This window comes from Chenopodium album, chromosome 16 (assembly GCF_948465745.1).
Source record: "Chenopodium album chromosome 16, dcCheAlbu1.1, whole genome shotgun sequence".
In the NCBI taxonomy this organism is placed as follows: Eukaryota; Viridiplantae; Streptophyta; class Magnoliopsida; order Caryophyllales; family Amaranthaceae; genus Chenopodium; species Chenopodium album.
The window spans coordinates 3,904,270-3,919,751 of record NC_137849.1 but is presented as its reverse complement, the minus strand read 5'-3'; the positions used below and the strand labels follow the sequence as shown (position 1 = coordinate 3,919,751).

The 15,482-nt window shown below is 36.2% G+C and overlaps 1 protein-coding gene across 1 annotated transcript; it reads left to right on the top strand.

Annotated features, from left to right (window-relative positions):
* The first annotated feature begins 7,778 nt into the window (after nucleotides 1-7,778).
* LOC145584693 (uncharacterized) lies at nucleotides 7,779-14,880 on the top strand. Its single transcript, XM_081641500.1, has 6 exons — nucleotides 7,779-8,028; nucleotides 9,817-9,889; nucleotides 9,965-10,058; nucleotides 12,461-12,577; nucleotides 12,687-12,744; nucleotides 14,139-14,880. Exons 1-6 carry the CDS (start codon nucleotides 7,996-7,998, stop codon nucleotides 14,604-14,606), a joined length of 843 nt encoding a protein of 280 aa, XP_081497626.1. The 5' UTR covers nucleotides 7,779-7,995; the 3' UTR covers nucleotides 14,607-14,880.
* Nucleotides 14,881-15,482: the final 602 nt, after the last annotated feature.

The window sequence follows — 15,482 nt, the reverse complement described above, 5'->3', positions numbered from 1 at the left end:
AAAATTTTTTCGAACAGGCCCTATTTAGGTCCATGAAGTCAATGCACATTTTCCAGGTGCCATTGGCTTTCTAAACCATCACCACATTGGCCAGCCATTCTGGATATTGGCAGGGTTCGATGAAACCTACGTCCAGCAACTTTTTGACCTCGGCTGCGATGTCTCGTTTCTTGCTTGCGGAGTAATTCCGCTTCTTTTTCTTAACAGAACGACACGTGGGGTCGACATTAAGCTTATAATAGATGAGGTTCGGGTCAATCCCAGGCATATCTGCTGTCGAGAAAGCGAACACATCTTTTTTGTCCCGAATGAGTTATATGAGTTCCACATGGACGTTTGGATCGAGGTTCAATCCGATGGATATGGTTTTTTCAGCGTCTCCTTCAGTCAACTCTATTAACTCGGTCTGCCGATCCAGCTCCATTGCCTTAGGGTTGAATTCCTCACAATTGGGCCTGCTATCAATATCAGTAGGTCTCCCAGACTTTGGCTGGTTTTCTTAGTCTTTTGGCTCGGAGGAGGAACCAGCTTTTTCTTTCCCCGAAGATATTTCTTTTGACGGGGTGCCTTGGGCTGAAGCACTTAGGCCTTTCGGCGTCTTTGCACTTCGCTCCATTTCTCTTTCTTTTTCCTCCTCATCCTCGTCGTCCTCAGAACGACTTGTGGATGGCTTGAGGTGGTTGCATCGGGCGGCTTCCTTTTGGCTGCCTTGAATTCTTTCGGGGTAGCCGGCGTCTGAAACGTAGATCATCAGCTGATGATACGTGGAGACTACCCTTTGGATGTTGTGAATCATGGGTCTCCCCATGATCACGTTGTACACAGATAGAACATCCATGACCAAAAACTCGGTCTTGACGTTCCTAGTTGCTTTGTCGCAGCCGATGGTGACAGGAAGAGTTATTTTCCCGTCGGGATATGATGAAGACCCGTTGAATCCTGATACCGGGTAAGGTACCGGAGTTAAATGCTTGGTCTTCAACTTCAGCTGGTTATAGGCCGAACGAAACAGAATGTTCGCGCCGCTACCACCGTCGACGAGGGTTCGCCAAACGTTGTGGTTAGCTACTGTTGTGATTATAACCAGTGGGTCCTCATGGGGGAATGTCACCCCCCGGCAGTCTTCAGCTGTGAACGTCATGTTCGGCACTAGAGACTGAGGCGCTCGGATGTCAGCATTGTTAACTTGATGGGTAAGTGCCCTCAAGTGGCGTTTTCGCCCTTTTCGAGAATTTGTCCCTCCCGAAATAGCAAGGATGTTAGTGTTCTCTTTTTCCTGGATCCTGTTGTTCTTTCGGGGGAAATCAAGCTCTTGCCGAGGATCTTTCTTGGCCTTTTTCTCTTAGCGGCGCTCCGCGAGATATTTTTTCTAGTAACCTTTTCGGACCATATCCTCAATCTGATCTTTCAGCTGGATACAGTCTTCGGTGTGGTGTCCAGGTGACTCGTTAAACTCACACCATCAGTCCTTGTATTTTTGCTGATGCCACTGGGGAAGTGGCCTCGGCTTTCTGTATTTTTGCTCGTCCTTCGTCACGCTATAGATTTTAGCACGAGGAAGGGCGAGAGGGGTATAGGATTCATATCTGCCCGTGAACGGGGCAGATTTGTCTTTTTACGGCTCAGAGGTTGAAGACGGTTCTGAGGCTTTTGCCTTCCCTTTCTTCTAGCCTTGGCCTTTAGATTGTTGTTTTTTTTATTTTCCCAGCCCCAGATTGAGGTTGGGATTTGGCTTTGTTCCATTCCTCGGCTTGGATGAATTTATCCGAGGCATCCAAGGCCTCCTCCAGGGTCCGCGGAGGGTGCATGACCATGAAGCCGAGGAACTTGTTGCTTGCTTGCAGCTCGTTTTGCAGAGCAAAAACGGCCAGTCCTTGGTCCAGGCTTGTGACTCCGAACGACTCGTTGCCGAAGCGAGTCAGATAGTCTCGGAGGCTCTCGCCCTCGCCTTGCTGCAGGCCCATAAGCTCCGCAGTCGTTTTCTCTCGGCGATTTACCGTAGAAAACTTGCTTCTGAATTTGGAGGAGAGGTCGTCCCATCCGGTGATTGACCTCTCCTGCACTCCCTTGGTGATCCACGCTTATGCAACACCTTTGAGGGTATTGGGGAAGTATTTGCACCAGGTTGCTTCGGACTTGGGGTTCAGATGCATGTGCCCCTCGTAAGAGGCAATGTGGTCCTTCGGATTCGAAGTACCATCATACATAATGTGCCACGGAATTTTCACCGCCGGCACATGCTCTTCCAGAATCCATTTTTCAAATGGAGAACTGGTGGGAAGCGTTACAACCTTTCCCTTGTTCCTAGCCGTTGGGACCTCGCTCCGCCTTCTCAGAGAGGTAGAAGTGGTTTTCGTCCTCGGCTGGGAAAACTCAGGATGTGGCTCAGTTCCCTCAGGGTAGGAGAGGCGGTTATGCACGCTCAACTCCCTCGAGACGAGGCGTTCGTGGACGCTTCGGCGGACAGGCTCATTCCGCTCGGAGGCGGAATTCCTACTCTTGTAGTTGCGAGAGTTCGGCTGGGTGGACTCCCCAAATAACTGAGGGTTCCCTTTTCTCTCCTTCTCAGTCCTCCAAGTATCCTCCTCCCATTTGCTCCCCAGCTCTCGGAAGGGTGGAGGCTTTCTCCCCGGACTGGTTCTCCTTCGCAGGTTCCTCGGCGGAAGGGATGAACGGTCACGGGTCGGTGGGAGATTTCCGGCCTGGGCCTTCATGACCTCCATGAGGACAGCGATCGCTCTTGCTACCTCCTCCGTGGAAGGCCCCGATTGAGGGGTCATCCTCGGCTGAGAACGAGAATGAACGCTTCGAGGCGGGCTCTTAGCGTCGGACCGACTCGGGTGGTGTGGCCTGGTCGGCTGTCTAGAATCATTTGATGGAGATGATGATCTCTCCGAACGTGCCCTCTCCAAGCTGACCCTTTCCGAGGAGTGTCTGCTCGTCGGGGGCGATGAGCGAGGTAGCGACAAGGATGGCGTTAAAAGAGGTCCCTGATGCCATTGGGCTCCTGCTCGAGGAGGAAGGAGCGCCATTTTTGGAGCCTTTTCCGTTCTTACAATTTCTAGCCATGTTACTAAGAAAGAAAGCATAGAACGATTGAGATTGGCTTGTTTTTTTGAAAGTCTTCCCCACAGACAGCGCCAAATTGTTTCGGGTGAAAACAACGAGACCTTCGGTCTGGTCCTTTCTAGTGGGCTAAAGACTAAACTCGGTGCAAGTGGTGACTGGGCCGAGGTGCACAGCAAACACACGTAAACTGACCTCGGGGGTGGTGCCGAGGAAGGCCCCTCCGATGTCTAAGTCAGTGTGGTTTTTAGAGAGGGAAAGCTATGCAAGAGTATTAATTGCTTGAGGCTTGAAGTGAATGAATGTAGAGAAAGAAGATTGATTACTTTTATACCTTGACATAATAGGAGAAATGGGCCACATGCCAAGCAAGCTTGCCACGTTGGCTGGGCTAACTGACTTGACTCGGCATGGATTGGAAAGTTGAACCTTGACCTTGGGCTTGTAATTGAATCATTTATGGACTGAACCAATTGGAATAAATTGGAGCCAAACATTAACTATTAAGATTAAGAGTTTGTGTATGATGATAGGTTATTACATGTTCAAATCCCCCGGCCCGACTCCATTTGTAATTTATATTGCCCTTGTGCGACCATTCGTACCAAAAATTTAAACGTAATAATCAAACAAAGAAAAGGTGTTGAAGTCAACCAAACCCACCCAAAATGTTTAACAATTTGTTGCCTAAGATGACCTTAATAGTACAATGAAATCCTGGAAAAGATGGGGGTATTCAATTATTTTTTTCACACACCACAAGGCCTTGCTATATGTTCTCTTTAACTTATTCAAATAATATTCAGTAAGATAATTAAAGTTCACTAAAATATAATTTCAGTTTACTAAATATAAATTAAGTTTTATAAAATAAATTAAGTTCAGTTCACTAATCGGTAAGCTCAAGAAACAAATATTATAGAGAATCAATAAAAATAATTTAAGTTGTATAAAAATAATTTATGTTTAGCAAAAAAAAAATTATGTTTAGCAAAAATAATTTCAACTCAACAAAAATAAGTTGAAAACACCTAAATTATGATAAAAATACATTGATTTAATCCATAAATACATTGATTTTAGTTGTAGAGATTCTACATAAAATTAGTAATTGCTATTAAAAAAAAAAACCTTGTTGGTTGAAAATTTTCACTAACTAGTCTTTTATGATAAAAGATTAATTTGATTATTGTATATGTGGAGTTTGTGTTTTAGCTAGAAAGTAATAATAATTTCACAATGTAATAGTTGGTTTTAAATATAATTTAATTATTAATACTAAAATTAATTATGTTCAATAAACTCTCGGCGTACCAAAAATAATTAGATTGGATTGAACTTAGGCCCTATTCACTTCACCTTATATTTGCCGAGCTGAAATTATTTTTATTGAACTAAAATCATTTTTGCTGAACTTAAATTATTTTTATTGAACTAAAACTATTTTTGCTAAACTAAAATTATTTTTACTGAACTGAAATTATTTCCACTATATATATCCATCAAAAAAATATCCACTCACTATAGAAAACCAACCAAGAACAAATGCTCCCTAATATTCGTGAAAATTGCCTACGACCTATTTTGTGAATAAACCTCAACTACTCAAAAAACAACTCAGACCACTCGAAAACCACATTGACCACCTACCCGAAAAAAGTTATATCTACCATAATAATCAAGAAATCAAATTAAGCGAGACCATTTAAGGAGATGAAGATAAAGGGGAAGAGCTAGAAAGAGAGTGATAGGGGAGGAGAAGGAGAGAGGGGGGACATCAATGGGAAGAAAGAGGAGAAAGAGTAACGACAAATGGCCAATATCTTCCAATTTTGAGGTTGAGGTTCAAACCCCACTAGAGACATTTTTAGGTTGGAATCCCTTACCCTTCAATTCTCTCTCACTTTCAAAGTGTTTGATCTCGTATTTTAAACGAAAAAAGTACTATGCAAAAGTCTTTTTCCTTACGATTAAAAGAAAAAGAAAACTTTGTCAAAAATCACCTTTTTTTTAACCACCTTTGACAAAAATGTAGTAAAAACCATCTACTTTTTTTTTTCTTTTTTGTTTGTTTGTTTTGTAATTCACCCTCTTCTGTTGGAAAACTAGTATTAAACCCGTGCGATGCACGACTATTTTTTGTATTGTACTCCGTAATTTTGTTTGTTTAAAGTTAACGTTTTACATAATAGTTATCAATTCTTTTTTTTTTTTTGAAAAAAACAATAAAATAAACATTTTAAAAAATATTTTTTTACAATATTAACTAATAAAATAATACGAGATTTTAAGTTTATACTCCAAACTCACAATAAGTGCAAAAACTCACATGCAAAATATTCATTTAGAACCTCAAAATTGATTTTCAGCATTTTGAAAGAAAAGAGACACCAATATTCAATCACCAAGTAAAACCGCAACCCAGAATGGATCCACGACTATCAGAAACAATCAAACAATTTATATAAGTGAAAGTATAAGTAAAAATTAACATCAAAATTCAATTTAAGTTAGTTGAAAAGTGAACAAAAATACTAAAAAATGGAACCTTCAACAACTACAAGCAAAGTATTGAATTGAAAAAATTGAATCTATTTTATCGTCAAATACAATCTTGTACCAACAAATACCATCCAAAGTATGATTAATACTGCAAAAACAAAATTCATCCATTAATATAATATACTAACAGATGGCCCCAAAATCAATTTTTTATACATCAATAACATCGTTCAACCATACATTTCTACTAAATCATTATAACAAAATTTAAACAAAAAAATTAACTTTGATTTTGACGAATAAGTTGAATAATAGATTTATAGCAATTAGTGTACGAAACTAAGCAATTGTCTTAAGGGCTCTGCAACGAAGTATAATTTACAATGTATGAATTTCAGAAATAGGGAAGTGGAAGAGCATGGAAAGGGGAAGAAGGAAAGGAAGTGATTTCCAATTTAGAAAGTAGGGAAAAGTTCTTAATTTCAAAATAACTGGGTGAAAAATTAGACTACAACTCTTCAATAAATTTGAATTTGTACCACAATCCATTTGAATCTTCCAAAATATTTATGACTTGAAAACTTGAAATTACTGTAAATATGAACTAAAACATGCAATTAAAATTTGAATGATTGAAATTTTTTAAATTGATATGTCGACCATACTAATTAATTGATAAACAAAATAATATAGAAAAAAAATAAAATGAATCTACCTTGATCTTCAAATGTATCATAGAATGCCTACAGATAAAGTTCAATATATTTAATTGATAACTATTATAAATACTAATAAAGATGGAAACATAATATAATTAGATTGAGATAAGCCAAGAGACGACGCCAATGAAATTGGTTGATTGTATTATTGATGATAGGGTTAGTGATGTTGATATAGTCCTTGCAGATGGTATAGGTTGATGATGGAAGTTTTGAAGCCGGTTGGAGAAGAAGACCCAATAGAAGTTAGTTAAAAAAAAAAAACCTGAGTTATAGATGCGAGTTTATTTTTTTGGTATAGCATTTATTGAGATTGCTATTTTTTTTATATTTTTTTAATAAATTTTTTAAATTAAAAAAATGTAAAAATTATTTTGTTGAATAGACATGACTGAGGATTGGGATTGAAGAGATGTGTGATAATTTTTTAATTAAAAAAAAATTTTAAAACAGGAAAGCAGGAAGAGGATAAGTGTCCTTCCAACTTCATGTTTTAAAATAATAGTATTGATGAGCTTGAATTTAATGATTCAATTGTCATTTTTTTTGTTGTTGTTGGCATCTTGGCAAATTACATCAAATATTTTTAGGTGGTTTTTTACAATTTTTTTAAAAGATTGTTTTTCATAAAAACAAGAATTTAAAAGGTAATTTCTCATAAAATTTCATACGAAAAAAAAATAATTACAAACTAAACATTAAAATATCTCACTAGTGAACAATAAAACTTATCCAATACTCCTTAGACCGTAGCAAAATACTCGTATTCCCTCCGTGTTTTAATAAGTGTTATACTTTGACTTTTTTCACTATTCACATAATGTGTTTGACTTGATTAATTTACTAATATATAAAAAAACAAATGTTATTATATAATACATTGTTGGATTTGTTATAACGTAAACTTTCATAATATCGATTTCCCTATAATTTTATTAACATATGATTAGATAAATTAATGGTCAAAGTCGTGTCTCGATATGTGTGTTTGGTCAAACTGTAACAGTTATTAAGGGCCTGTTCATATTTACTGAACTGAGCTGAACTGAACTGATTGGAGTTGAACTGAACTGAACTGATTGGAGCTGAATTGATTGGAACTGAACTGAACTGAACTGAATTGAATTGAGCTGAAATGAATATTTTATGTGAGAGGGAAATTAAGAGCTGAACTGAACTGAACTGAACTGATTGGAACTGAACTGAACTGATTGGAGCTGAACTGAACTGAAATTAAGTAAATGTGAACAGGCCCTAAAACACTGAGGGAGTAATTGACAACAAAAACCGTTAACTCTTAATTGTCCATGTGTCTTTTTTTTTTTTTTTAAAAAAAGAAGATTAATGTAATTTTATTTTATTAATTAATCTTGAACATTAATCTTGAACATTTGACCCCAATAACATTTTATTTTATTAATATAAAAAAAAATTAATTCATTGGATGTACATCTTCCTGAATTTCTTCCCGTCTTTCTATTTCTCGTACCAAACCAAATTCTAACTTCCTCAAATTTACCTTGTATTTTTCGCTAATTTGCCCCTTTTTAAGCTCTGTAAATACAACACTTTTAATTGATCCCAAAATTGCTTAATTCGATTCTACTGTTTATCTTCTGATCTATTTCTGCAACTCCCTTTTTTATTTTTTTCTCTTAATTAATTTAAATATATTTGTCCTTTTTCACGAGAAAATTCTGAAGAAACCATGAGGAAGAAGCTCGATACTCGTTTCCCTGCTGTATGTTTCTTTCTTTCTCTCTCCTCTTCCCTTAATTTTTTTCTTCTTAATTTATTATTGATCTGTTCTGATTATGTAACCAGATCTGAATTTTTATGGGTATTTTTTAATCTATGTTTTAATCCAGTGGGTTATAATTTGATTGTTATGTACTATTATAAATTAAGTGTATTTTGTGAAAGTTTTTGGTGTTTTGATTATTAAATTTGTGGATAAAAGGATTTGGGTGTTTCATATTCTGTCGAATTTAGTTGGTTTTATTATATTTTTGGTTAAAAGATTGATGCCTTTTATGATAATATGATCTGGGTCATGTTCAATTTGCCTTATTTTGAGTGTTTGATTGGTTCAATATGGGTGAATTTGCTTTTTGTTGGAAAAATTCTGTGATGCTAATTTTTAGGGGTCGAAATCAAATTAGTTTTCTGATAGTTTTGACTTTTCATGTTGATATTTTTGTATTGTGCTGCTGTTGATCTTCATGGAATGAAGGAGTAGGAGAGGTTGTGAACTGTGAAGGCTTGATTGGGTTTGAAAGTTGAATCATTTATGTTAAAAGGTTGTGATTAGAGGAAGGATGTGCTGAATTTTTCAACTGAGCTGTATGATTTAGGATGCTGATATGTTTATATCTGTTTATTTGTCTCGAAATGGCCTAAAGCGAATGTTATTAATCGTGGAATTAGTTTGATGACGCTTTTGATCGTTGAAGCTAGTGTGGTTTGGGAATTTTTGTTATTTTGTATGAGTTCAATTAATATGCTGAGTACTATTTGTTGACTTCACAGCAAGATATGGCATTTGGGATGTTACAGAAATTGGTCTGTGTATTAGCCAGATTTGGCATTTGGGATGCTTTACTGGGTTTATTATTATTATTTTTTATCTTAGTTATCACTGGCTAGTTTCTTGGAGAGATTTATCTGTGAAAACCCCTGGATTTTTGGGTTTAATAGTTGGCCCTTTATACGCCCACATTTGATTTGTTACCGTAGTTATTATGGAGTAGCTTTTTGTAATTGCGTTTGCTGTGAAATGGTTTGATGAATGAATTCAGGGCAATTAATCTGTTGGACAAGTACCCAATAACTTAACAAAAAGCAAAGGTAAACTTTGGGTCGCTTATAAGATGAAAGGGTCTTCCCCCCCTGCCCCACCTCCCCCCCCCCCCCCCCCCCCCCCCTCTTTTATTTTGTTTAGTTATTACAGTTCAATTCACTGTGTTTTTGGACAAGTGTTATGGAGGGAACAGAGAGGAGGGGAAGGGAAGGGAAGGGAACGATACATAATTAGTTTCCTTCCAAGTGTTTCCAACTTTGGAAGGTCATATTACATACATTGAAATAGGAAAAGGTTTTGGATTAATTTTAATTCCTCCCACCATCTCCCCCCCCACCCCCTCCTTTCCCTCTTTCTTCAACATAACATCCAAAGAAGGCACAGTTGATCTCTTGCACTCTATATCTTCTTCCCTCCAAAATTTTTGGATCTCATAATCTTTTTATCCGAAGAAACCATTTTTCTTTTCTAGCCCCCCCCCCCCCCCCCCCCCCCCCCCCCCCCCCCTTCCCTTTTCCTATATGCACAATATGTTTTTTTGCTACTGAGATCATTATTGCACATTGTCTTTTTGTAAATTACAGCCCATTGCAAATTTGGTTTCTTAATGCTTCACAGCATTGTATTTACATTTGAGTGTTCATATGCAATTACTAGGATGTGATAATTATCAAAGGTGCACTTATGATGGGTCAATTTTTAATGATGTCTTCTTGATTGAATTGGCAGGCTCGGATAAAAAAGATTATGCAAGCTGATGAAGATGTTGGGAAGATAGCAATGGCAGTTCCTGTTTTAGTTTGTAAGTAGCATCAAGTTTTGAGTTTTGAAACTTGAAATTATGATTTTGTGCTCAACCTGATTTTATATTGTGCAGCAAAGGCATTGGAACTGTTTCTGCAAGACCTTTGTGATCGTACTTATGACATAACCCTTCAAAGAGGAGCCAAAACTATGAGTTCTCTTCATTTGTAAGTTGATATATGGATTTTTTTTTACTAAGTGCTGATTTTCTTTCAATTTTAAGCTCTTGTGCTGTGTGTGGAATTTTCTAATCTTTGGGTTGTTTGGCACTACCTATTGGAGGTCCTCTAATTGTGTATTTTATTTAGGTAAATCAAGCTAACAATTCAGATGGTTTTGATGTGATTAAAAAATAATCAAAAGTAGTCTAGTTGCTCAAGTGATTGGACGTCTACCAAATAAATACATACTCCTTACCTATTGTATTTACTTGTTACACTTTGATTGCACACACTTGCCTATGCACAACTTTGCCCATCATCATCTTTAATTGATATTGGTAAAAGCTATATGAAAAATTATTTTTTTGAAAATATACTCCAATATTTTTGAAAGTTCGACTCACTTATTTCTGATTGTTGTTTCTAAGAAAATTTGTATAAAGTGAGTGGGTGTAAGAAAATAGTGTATAAAAATAAATGAGAGGGTTAAAAGGTGTAAATAGTGTAGGATTAAGAGCATAAAAGGAGTAAGGTAGTAAATGAATTTGTTAAGTACAATGAAGTAAAAGTGGATCATTGAACTTTCTGAAACACCTAGAAACGGAAAGTGAGTCGAAGTTTATTATGATTAAGCTAACATCACCTTACATTCTAATTTACTTCCTTCGTTCCCCTAATATTGCAACAATTGCCATTTTAGGAAGTTTCACAAATATTGCAACATTACCATATATTCACATACTCTCTCTATCTCTCTCCTCATCACATGGGTCCCTATATTATTTCTCTCTATCTCTTTCCTCATCTTAAATTCCATGTCTTCCCTTATTGTTGCAATATTAGGGGAACAGAGGAATTACTTGTTAAAATATGGTCAAAGTGGGTTATATGAAAAGTATATTTTTGCTGAATCTTATAATAGGGAATGCTTGGCAACTATTTTGGCCTTTTGACATTGTCATGTAAGTGTAGGGGATTTTCTTTTGCTGCTCATTGTATGGTTTGTATTAATAATTGGATTTATACACTTTATTTCCCTTTTAATTATAGGCGGGGTATGTTATATCATTTACTCCATATTGCCTAGCTTCTTAAAAATCCCTGAATATTGGAAAGTGATTCGATATAATGGTTTGACAATAGGAATCTAATGTGACGAGGATGAGAAAAAAGAAAATCCAAACGTTGTTTTTTGTATTTATTTTCCTTTTCATTTTCAATAAGGCCGAGGATGAGAATGGAGTGAGGCAAATAAACTTGAAAGGTGATTGACTGGGTCATATATTGCATAATAGTAGTCTAGTTGCTTGTACGGGTTAACGACTTAATGGAGATACCTTTTTATGACATGACTTTCTGGCCTTTCATGTGTAAAGCTCTATATGTTTGAGCACTATATGTTGTCCTAGGTGAGAGTTTAATTAGAGGCTTTACTTGACAGTCTGATATAATTGTCATTACATATTAGGAGGTATTACCAAACAGCTATTATAAGCATCATAGCTTAAAATTTTAGAAGGCTAGATAATGTACAAGTATAATGCCTCCTCTATTGACAACCTAAATGTTAATGCAAGGGTAACCACCTTGAGTTTTTTATTTGACAAGTGAAGGACTGTAGATAGTTCTTCTATAGGATTTTGCATGTATGATAGCGTTTCCCTATAATCATGTTTGACAAGGGATTGAGGGGCCTTGGTTTTGAAAGGAATGTGAAAGTTGGTTTTGTTAGCAGCTTTATGTTGTCCTGGCATATTATGTTAGGTATTGAGATGCTCATTTGTGTATTAAAAATCATGGTTTAGTGAGACTAAAGAAATTTATTTGTGACATGATCTCTGGTCTTTGCTGGGAACAAGGAATTCGCCAATCGTTTTCTTGGAAGAAACTGCCCAAAATAGAAGATTCAGTCAGGGGCTTCTGGGCCATGTAAACTTCGCTATTGCAAGCTTTTTCTTGTGTATTTGCTTGTGGATTAGTTTCTGACATATGTTCTGTTTACGGTACTGCCATTTATTAGTTTATCATTTTGTGAATTAGGCTTTGGGGATCATTGATTCCTTGTGAAAGCTTGAGATTATTTATAAACAAAAGAGATTGGTTCCAGGTGCCCTTTAACAATAGGGAGCCCCCAATAGGGAGCCCCGTACACCTAATCAGATTAAATACTCCCATGAAAACCTGTTTACTCTTTTGCAGTTGCATAGTCTAATGCTCTTGTATGGTTAAGGTCTTGTTTATATTTTGCCTTTTTCTGTGGGGAAGGGTTTTACGTGTGACATGAGAACGCTGTCAAGCAAACATAATGTTCTCTCAGGTGGTTTAACTAGCCATCTGATGTAACCCTTTATTTTTCCCTGTCTTCAAGTTGTTCACCTATTGATTTTTTTCTTAATGGGTGGTTGCAGAAAACATTGTATACATAGCTTCAGCATGTTTGATTTTCTGAAGGACGTGGTGAGCAAGGTTCCTGATTATGGTAATTCTGAGGCAAATGCAGATGACCGAACTGCTATGAAGAGAAGGTGAGTGCAGTTGCTGTCTGAACTCTGATGGGTTTTGTGCTCTCTTCTTTCCTGTGGATTTACTTTTAGAATACTCTATAAGAAATGACAGTTCAAACCTTTTTGCCAGGAAATCTGCTGTTGAAGAGTATCATGACAGTGATGAAGAGTTGAAGAAAAGCAGGATGGTGAGATACTTGCATACTCTGGGTTTTCCTTATTCTTTTTTTTTCTTTTCTTTTTTTTTTTTTTTTTTTTTTATATACGTTGTATGTTCAGTTTTCTACATGCAATCATTTTGCTTCATTATTTGCAAAATGACATCAATAATATTTTTCTTTTCATTTTTTTTTATGAATAAAATAATTTAGAATAAAGTACTTATATGGTTGAGGCAAAAATTGAAGATTTTCTTGAAGTTCTCAGTTGTATAAAAGTTATGCAGGCAAGCTAACTGTTAACATGGTACTCTAGAACTTACTAGTACTTCATTTTGGTGATATACTCCCCAATTCTCCATGTTCTTGTTTGGTAGATTAACGGAATACTAGGCAAATAGTTAAGATCACATAAGTAAATACTATGTATTAGGGCCTGTTCATATTTACTGAACTGAGCTGAACTGAACTGAACTGATTGGAGCTGAACTGAACTGATTGGAACTGAACTGAACTGAATTGAGCTGAAATGAATATTTTATGTGAGAGGGAAATTAAGAGCTGAACTAAACTGAACTGAACTGAACTGATTGGAACTGAACTGAACTGAACTCAACTGATTAGAGCTGAACTGAACTGAACTGAACTGAAATTAAGTAAATGTGAACAGGCCCTTAGTCTAGACAAGTTCAGATAACTTAATTTCAGATAATAACTTGATCCAAACAGTGCCTTAATCGGGTAATACACGTTCTAAGTTGGTAGCTGGAAGGTTTGTTTCTGTGTTCAGGTTGTGAGGGGGTGTTTTTAGCTGTAACCTGTGCACAAATGGTTGTGATCATTCTAAATTTAGAATAATTTAGAATAAAATAATTTAGAATATTATCGATGTCATTTTGCAAATATTATCGATGTCATTACCAATAATTAGAAAACCTACTAATCATCAATTATACAGATCCAGCAGAGACCATAATTAAAGAATTCTAGTATCTTTTCTTAACCTAATAACTTTATTCTAAATTATTTTGCAAATATTATCGATGTCATTCACCTCAAAGTTTCTTTTTTTTTTTTAATTTTTTTAATGAATAAAATAATTTAGAATAATTTAGAATAAAATAATTATATTCATACAAATGGTTGTGATCATTCACCAAAGACTCCTTACAGCATAGCATTACAGCAATCAGTGCACAAATTAATGTGAAGAATCTAAATTTTTTTTGTTTGTTTGTTTTCTTAGTCTTCTTTGATTTTGTAAAGAAGGCATTTTTCTTTTTTTGACAACCCTATGGTAAAAATAAAATACGAAGTATATGTTTGTTGTTGCTGACTTGCTTCCATATGATTGTTTACTAGTAATAGTATTTTAATTATTTAGTAATCTATGGTTTATAATAGCCTTTGTTGACTAAATGCAGCAAGAAATGAGCCATGCCAGCGGCAGTGGTAGAGGTAGAGGGCGAGGCCGAGGGAGAGGTCGTGGGCGGGGAAGGCCCCCATTAGAAAGAGAGACACCCTCTCACCATGAGATGGAAGCCGAGCCATCGACAGTTTTTGAGCCCATCAACAAGCCCTGCCCTATCCAATTACCCAACACAGACGATGATCCCAATAAACCAGATCCAATGAAGGAGAGTCCAGTTGTAGGTGATGCAGACACGGCAGTCCGGAATTTTGATTTAAATGCTGATGTAGTAGCTGCTGAAAACCAGGAAGTAGGACCTACTGTAACAGCAGCAGAAAATGCTGCTGCATCAGTTGAACCACCTCCTGAAAGCAAGAATGAAGAGTTGCTCTCTGAGGTTGATGGGATGGCCATCGACCCACATCAGATTGCCCAATTTAACTCAAGAATAGACGAAGATGAGGACTATGATGAAGAGTAGCTGGTAAAAGTGTCAATGTAGGAGAAAATAGGAGAAAATGTAGATGAAAGTGGAGACCTATTCCTTGGGGGGGTTAAGGAAAGACACTAGAATTCTTTAATTATGGTCTCTGCTGGATCTGTATAATTGATGATTAGTAGGTTTTCTAATTATTAGGTTGTAAGGCTTGCATTGTTATCATCTTTAGTTGCAGAAATTTTTAACGTAGTTGGATGTTACAGTGCAGAGTCGCGTCATTTTCAGAGTACTCTGAATGTTTTTTCTTAATGTTCTTGAGTTTTTTTTAGGATATTTGACATTTGACGAAGGAAAATGATACATGCAGCCTGCATATAAAAAGTTAAGTGGAAATATTAAGCATTAAATTGTGTTTTTGCTATAATCTCCAATAAATGCAACAAGGAACATAAAAAGTTTTCCCAACGGACCAAAATTGCCAAAAATGGCAAAAGCAAGGAAAGAAAGCAATTAAACAATCCCCTCATGTAAGGGTTTATTATCCTTATAAGTGCAAGTTGTGTGGGAAATTTAAATAAAACGAACACCAAGATTATGCAACTGATATTAAAGGCAAGAACCAAACCTCCAATGATGGAGATCGAGTTTTGCAAAGCGAAAATTTTTTCCTCTACAATAATTTTTTTTCTTAATTTTTTAATTTTTTTCTCCACGAATAGCACGATATATTAAATTTTTCCTCATTGATCTTTAGTTTTTGTGATTTCGGCCCTTTACACTACAGTGTAGGAGAATTATCAATATTTTTCTATAGAACTTGATACTTTGATAGCACGATAATTCATTGATAGGACTTGATTAAAACACACCCTAACCTACCTTTTTTTTTTTTTTTTTTTTTTGATAGAACTTGATACT

Coding starts and splice junctions, on each gene's coding strand:
- LOC145584693 (XM_081641500.1), top strand. CDS start 7,996: ATGAGGAAGAAGCTCGATACTCGTTTCCCTGCT. Junction 9,890..9,964: donor GGCAGTTCCTGTTTTAGTTT/GTAAGTAGCATC, acceptor TATATTGTGCAG/CAAAGGCATTGGAACTGTTT. Junction 12,578..12,686: donor CGAACTGCTATGAAGAGAAG/GTGAGTGCAGTT, acceptor CCTTTTTGCCAG/GAAATCTGCTGTTGAAGAGT.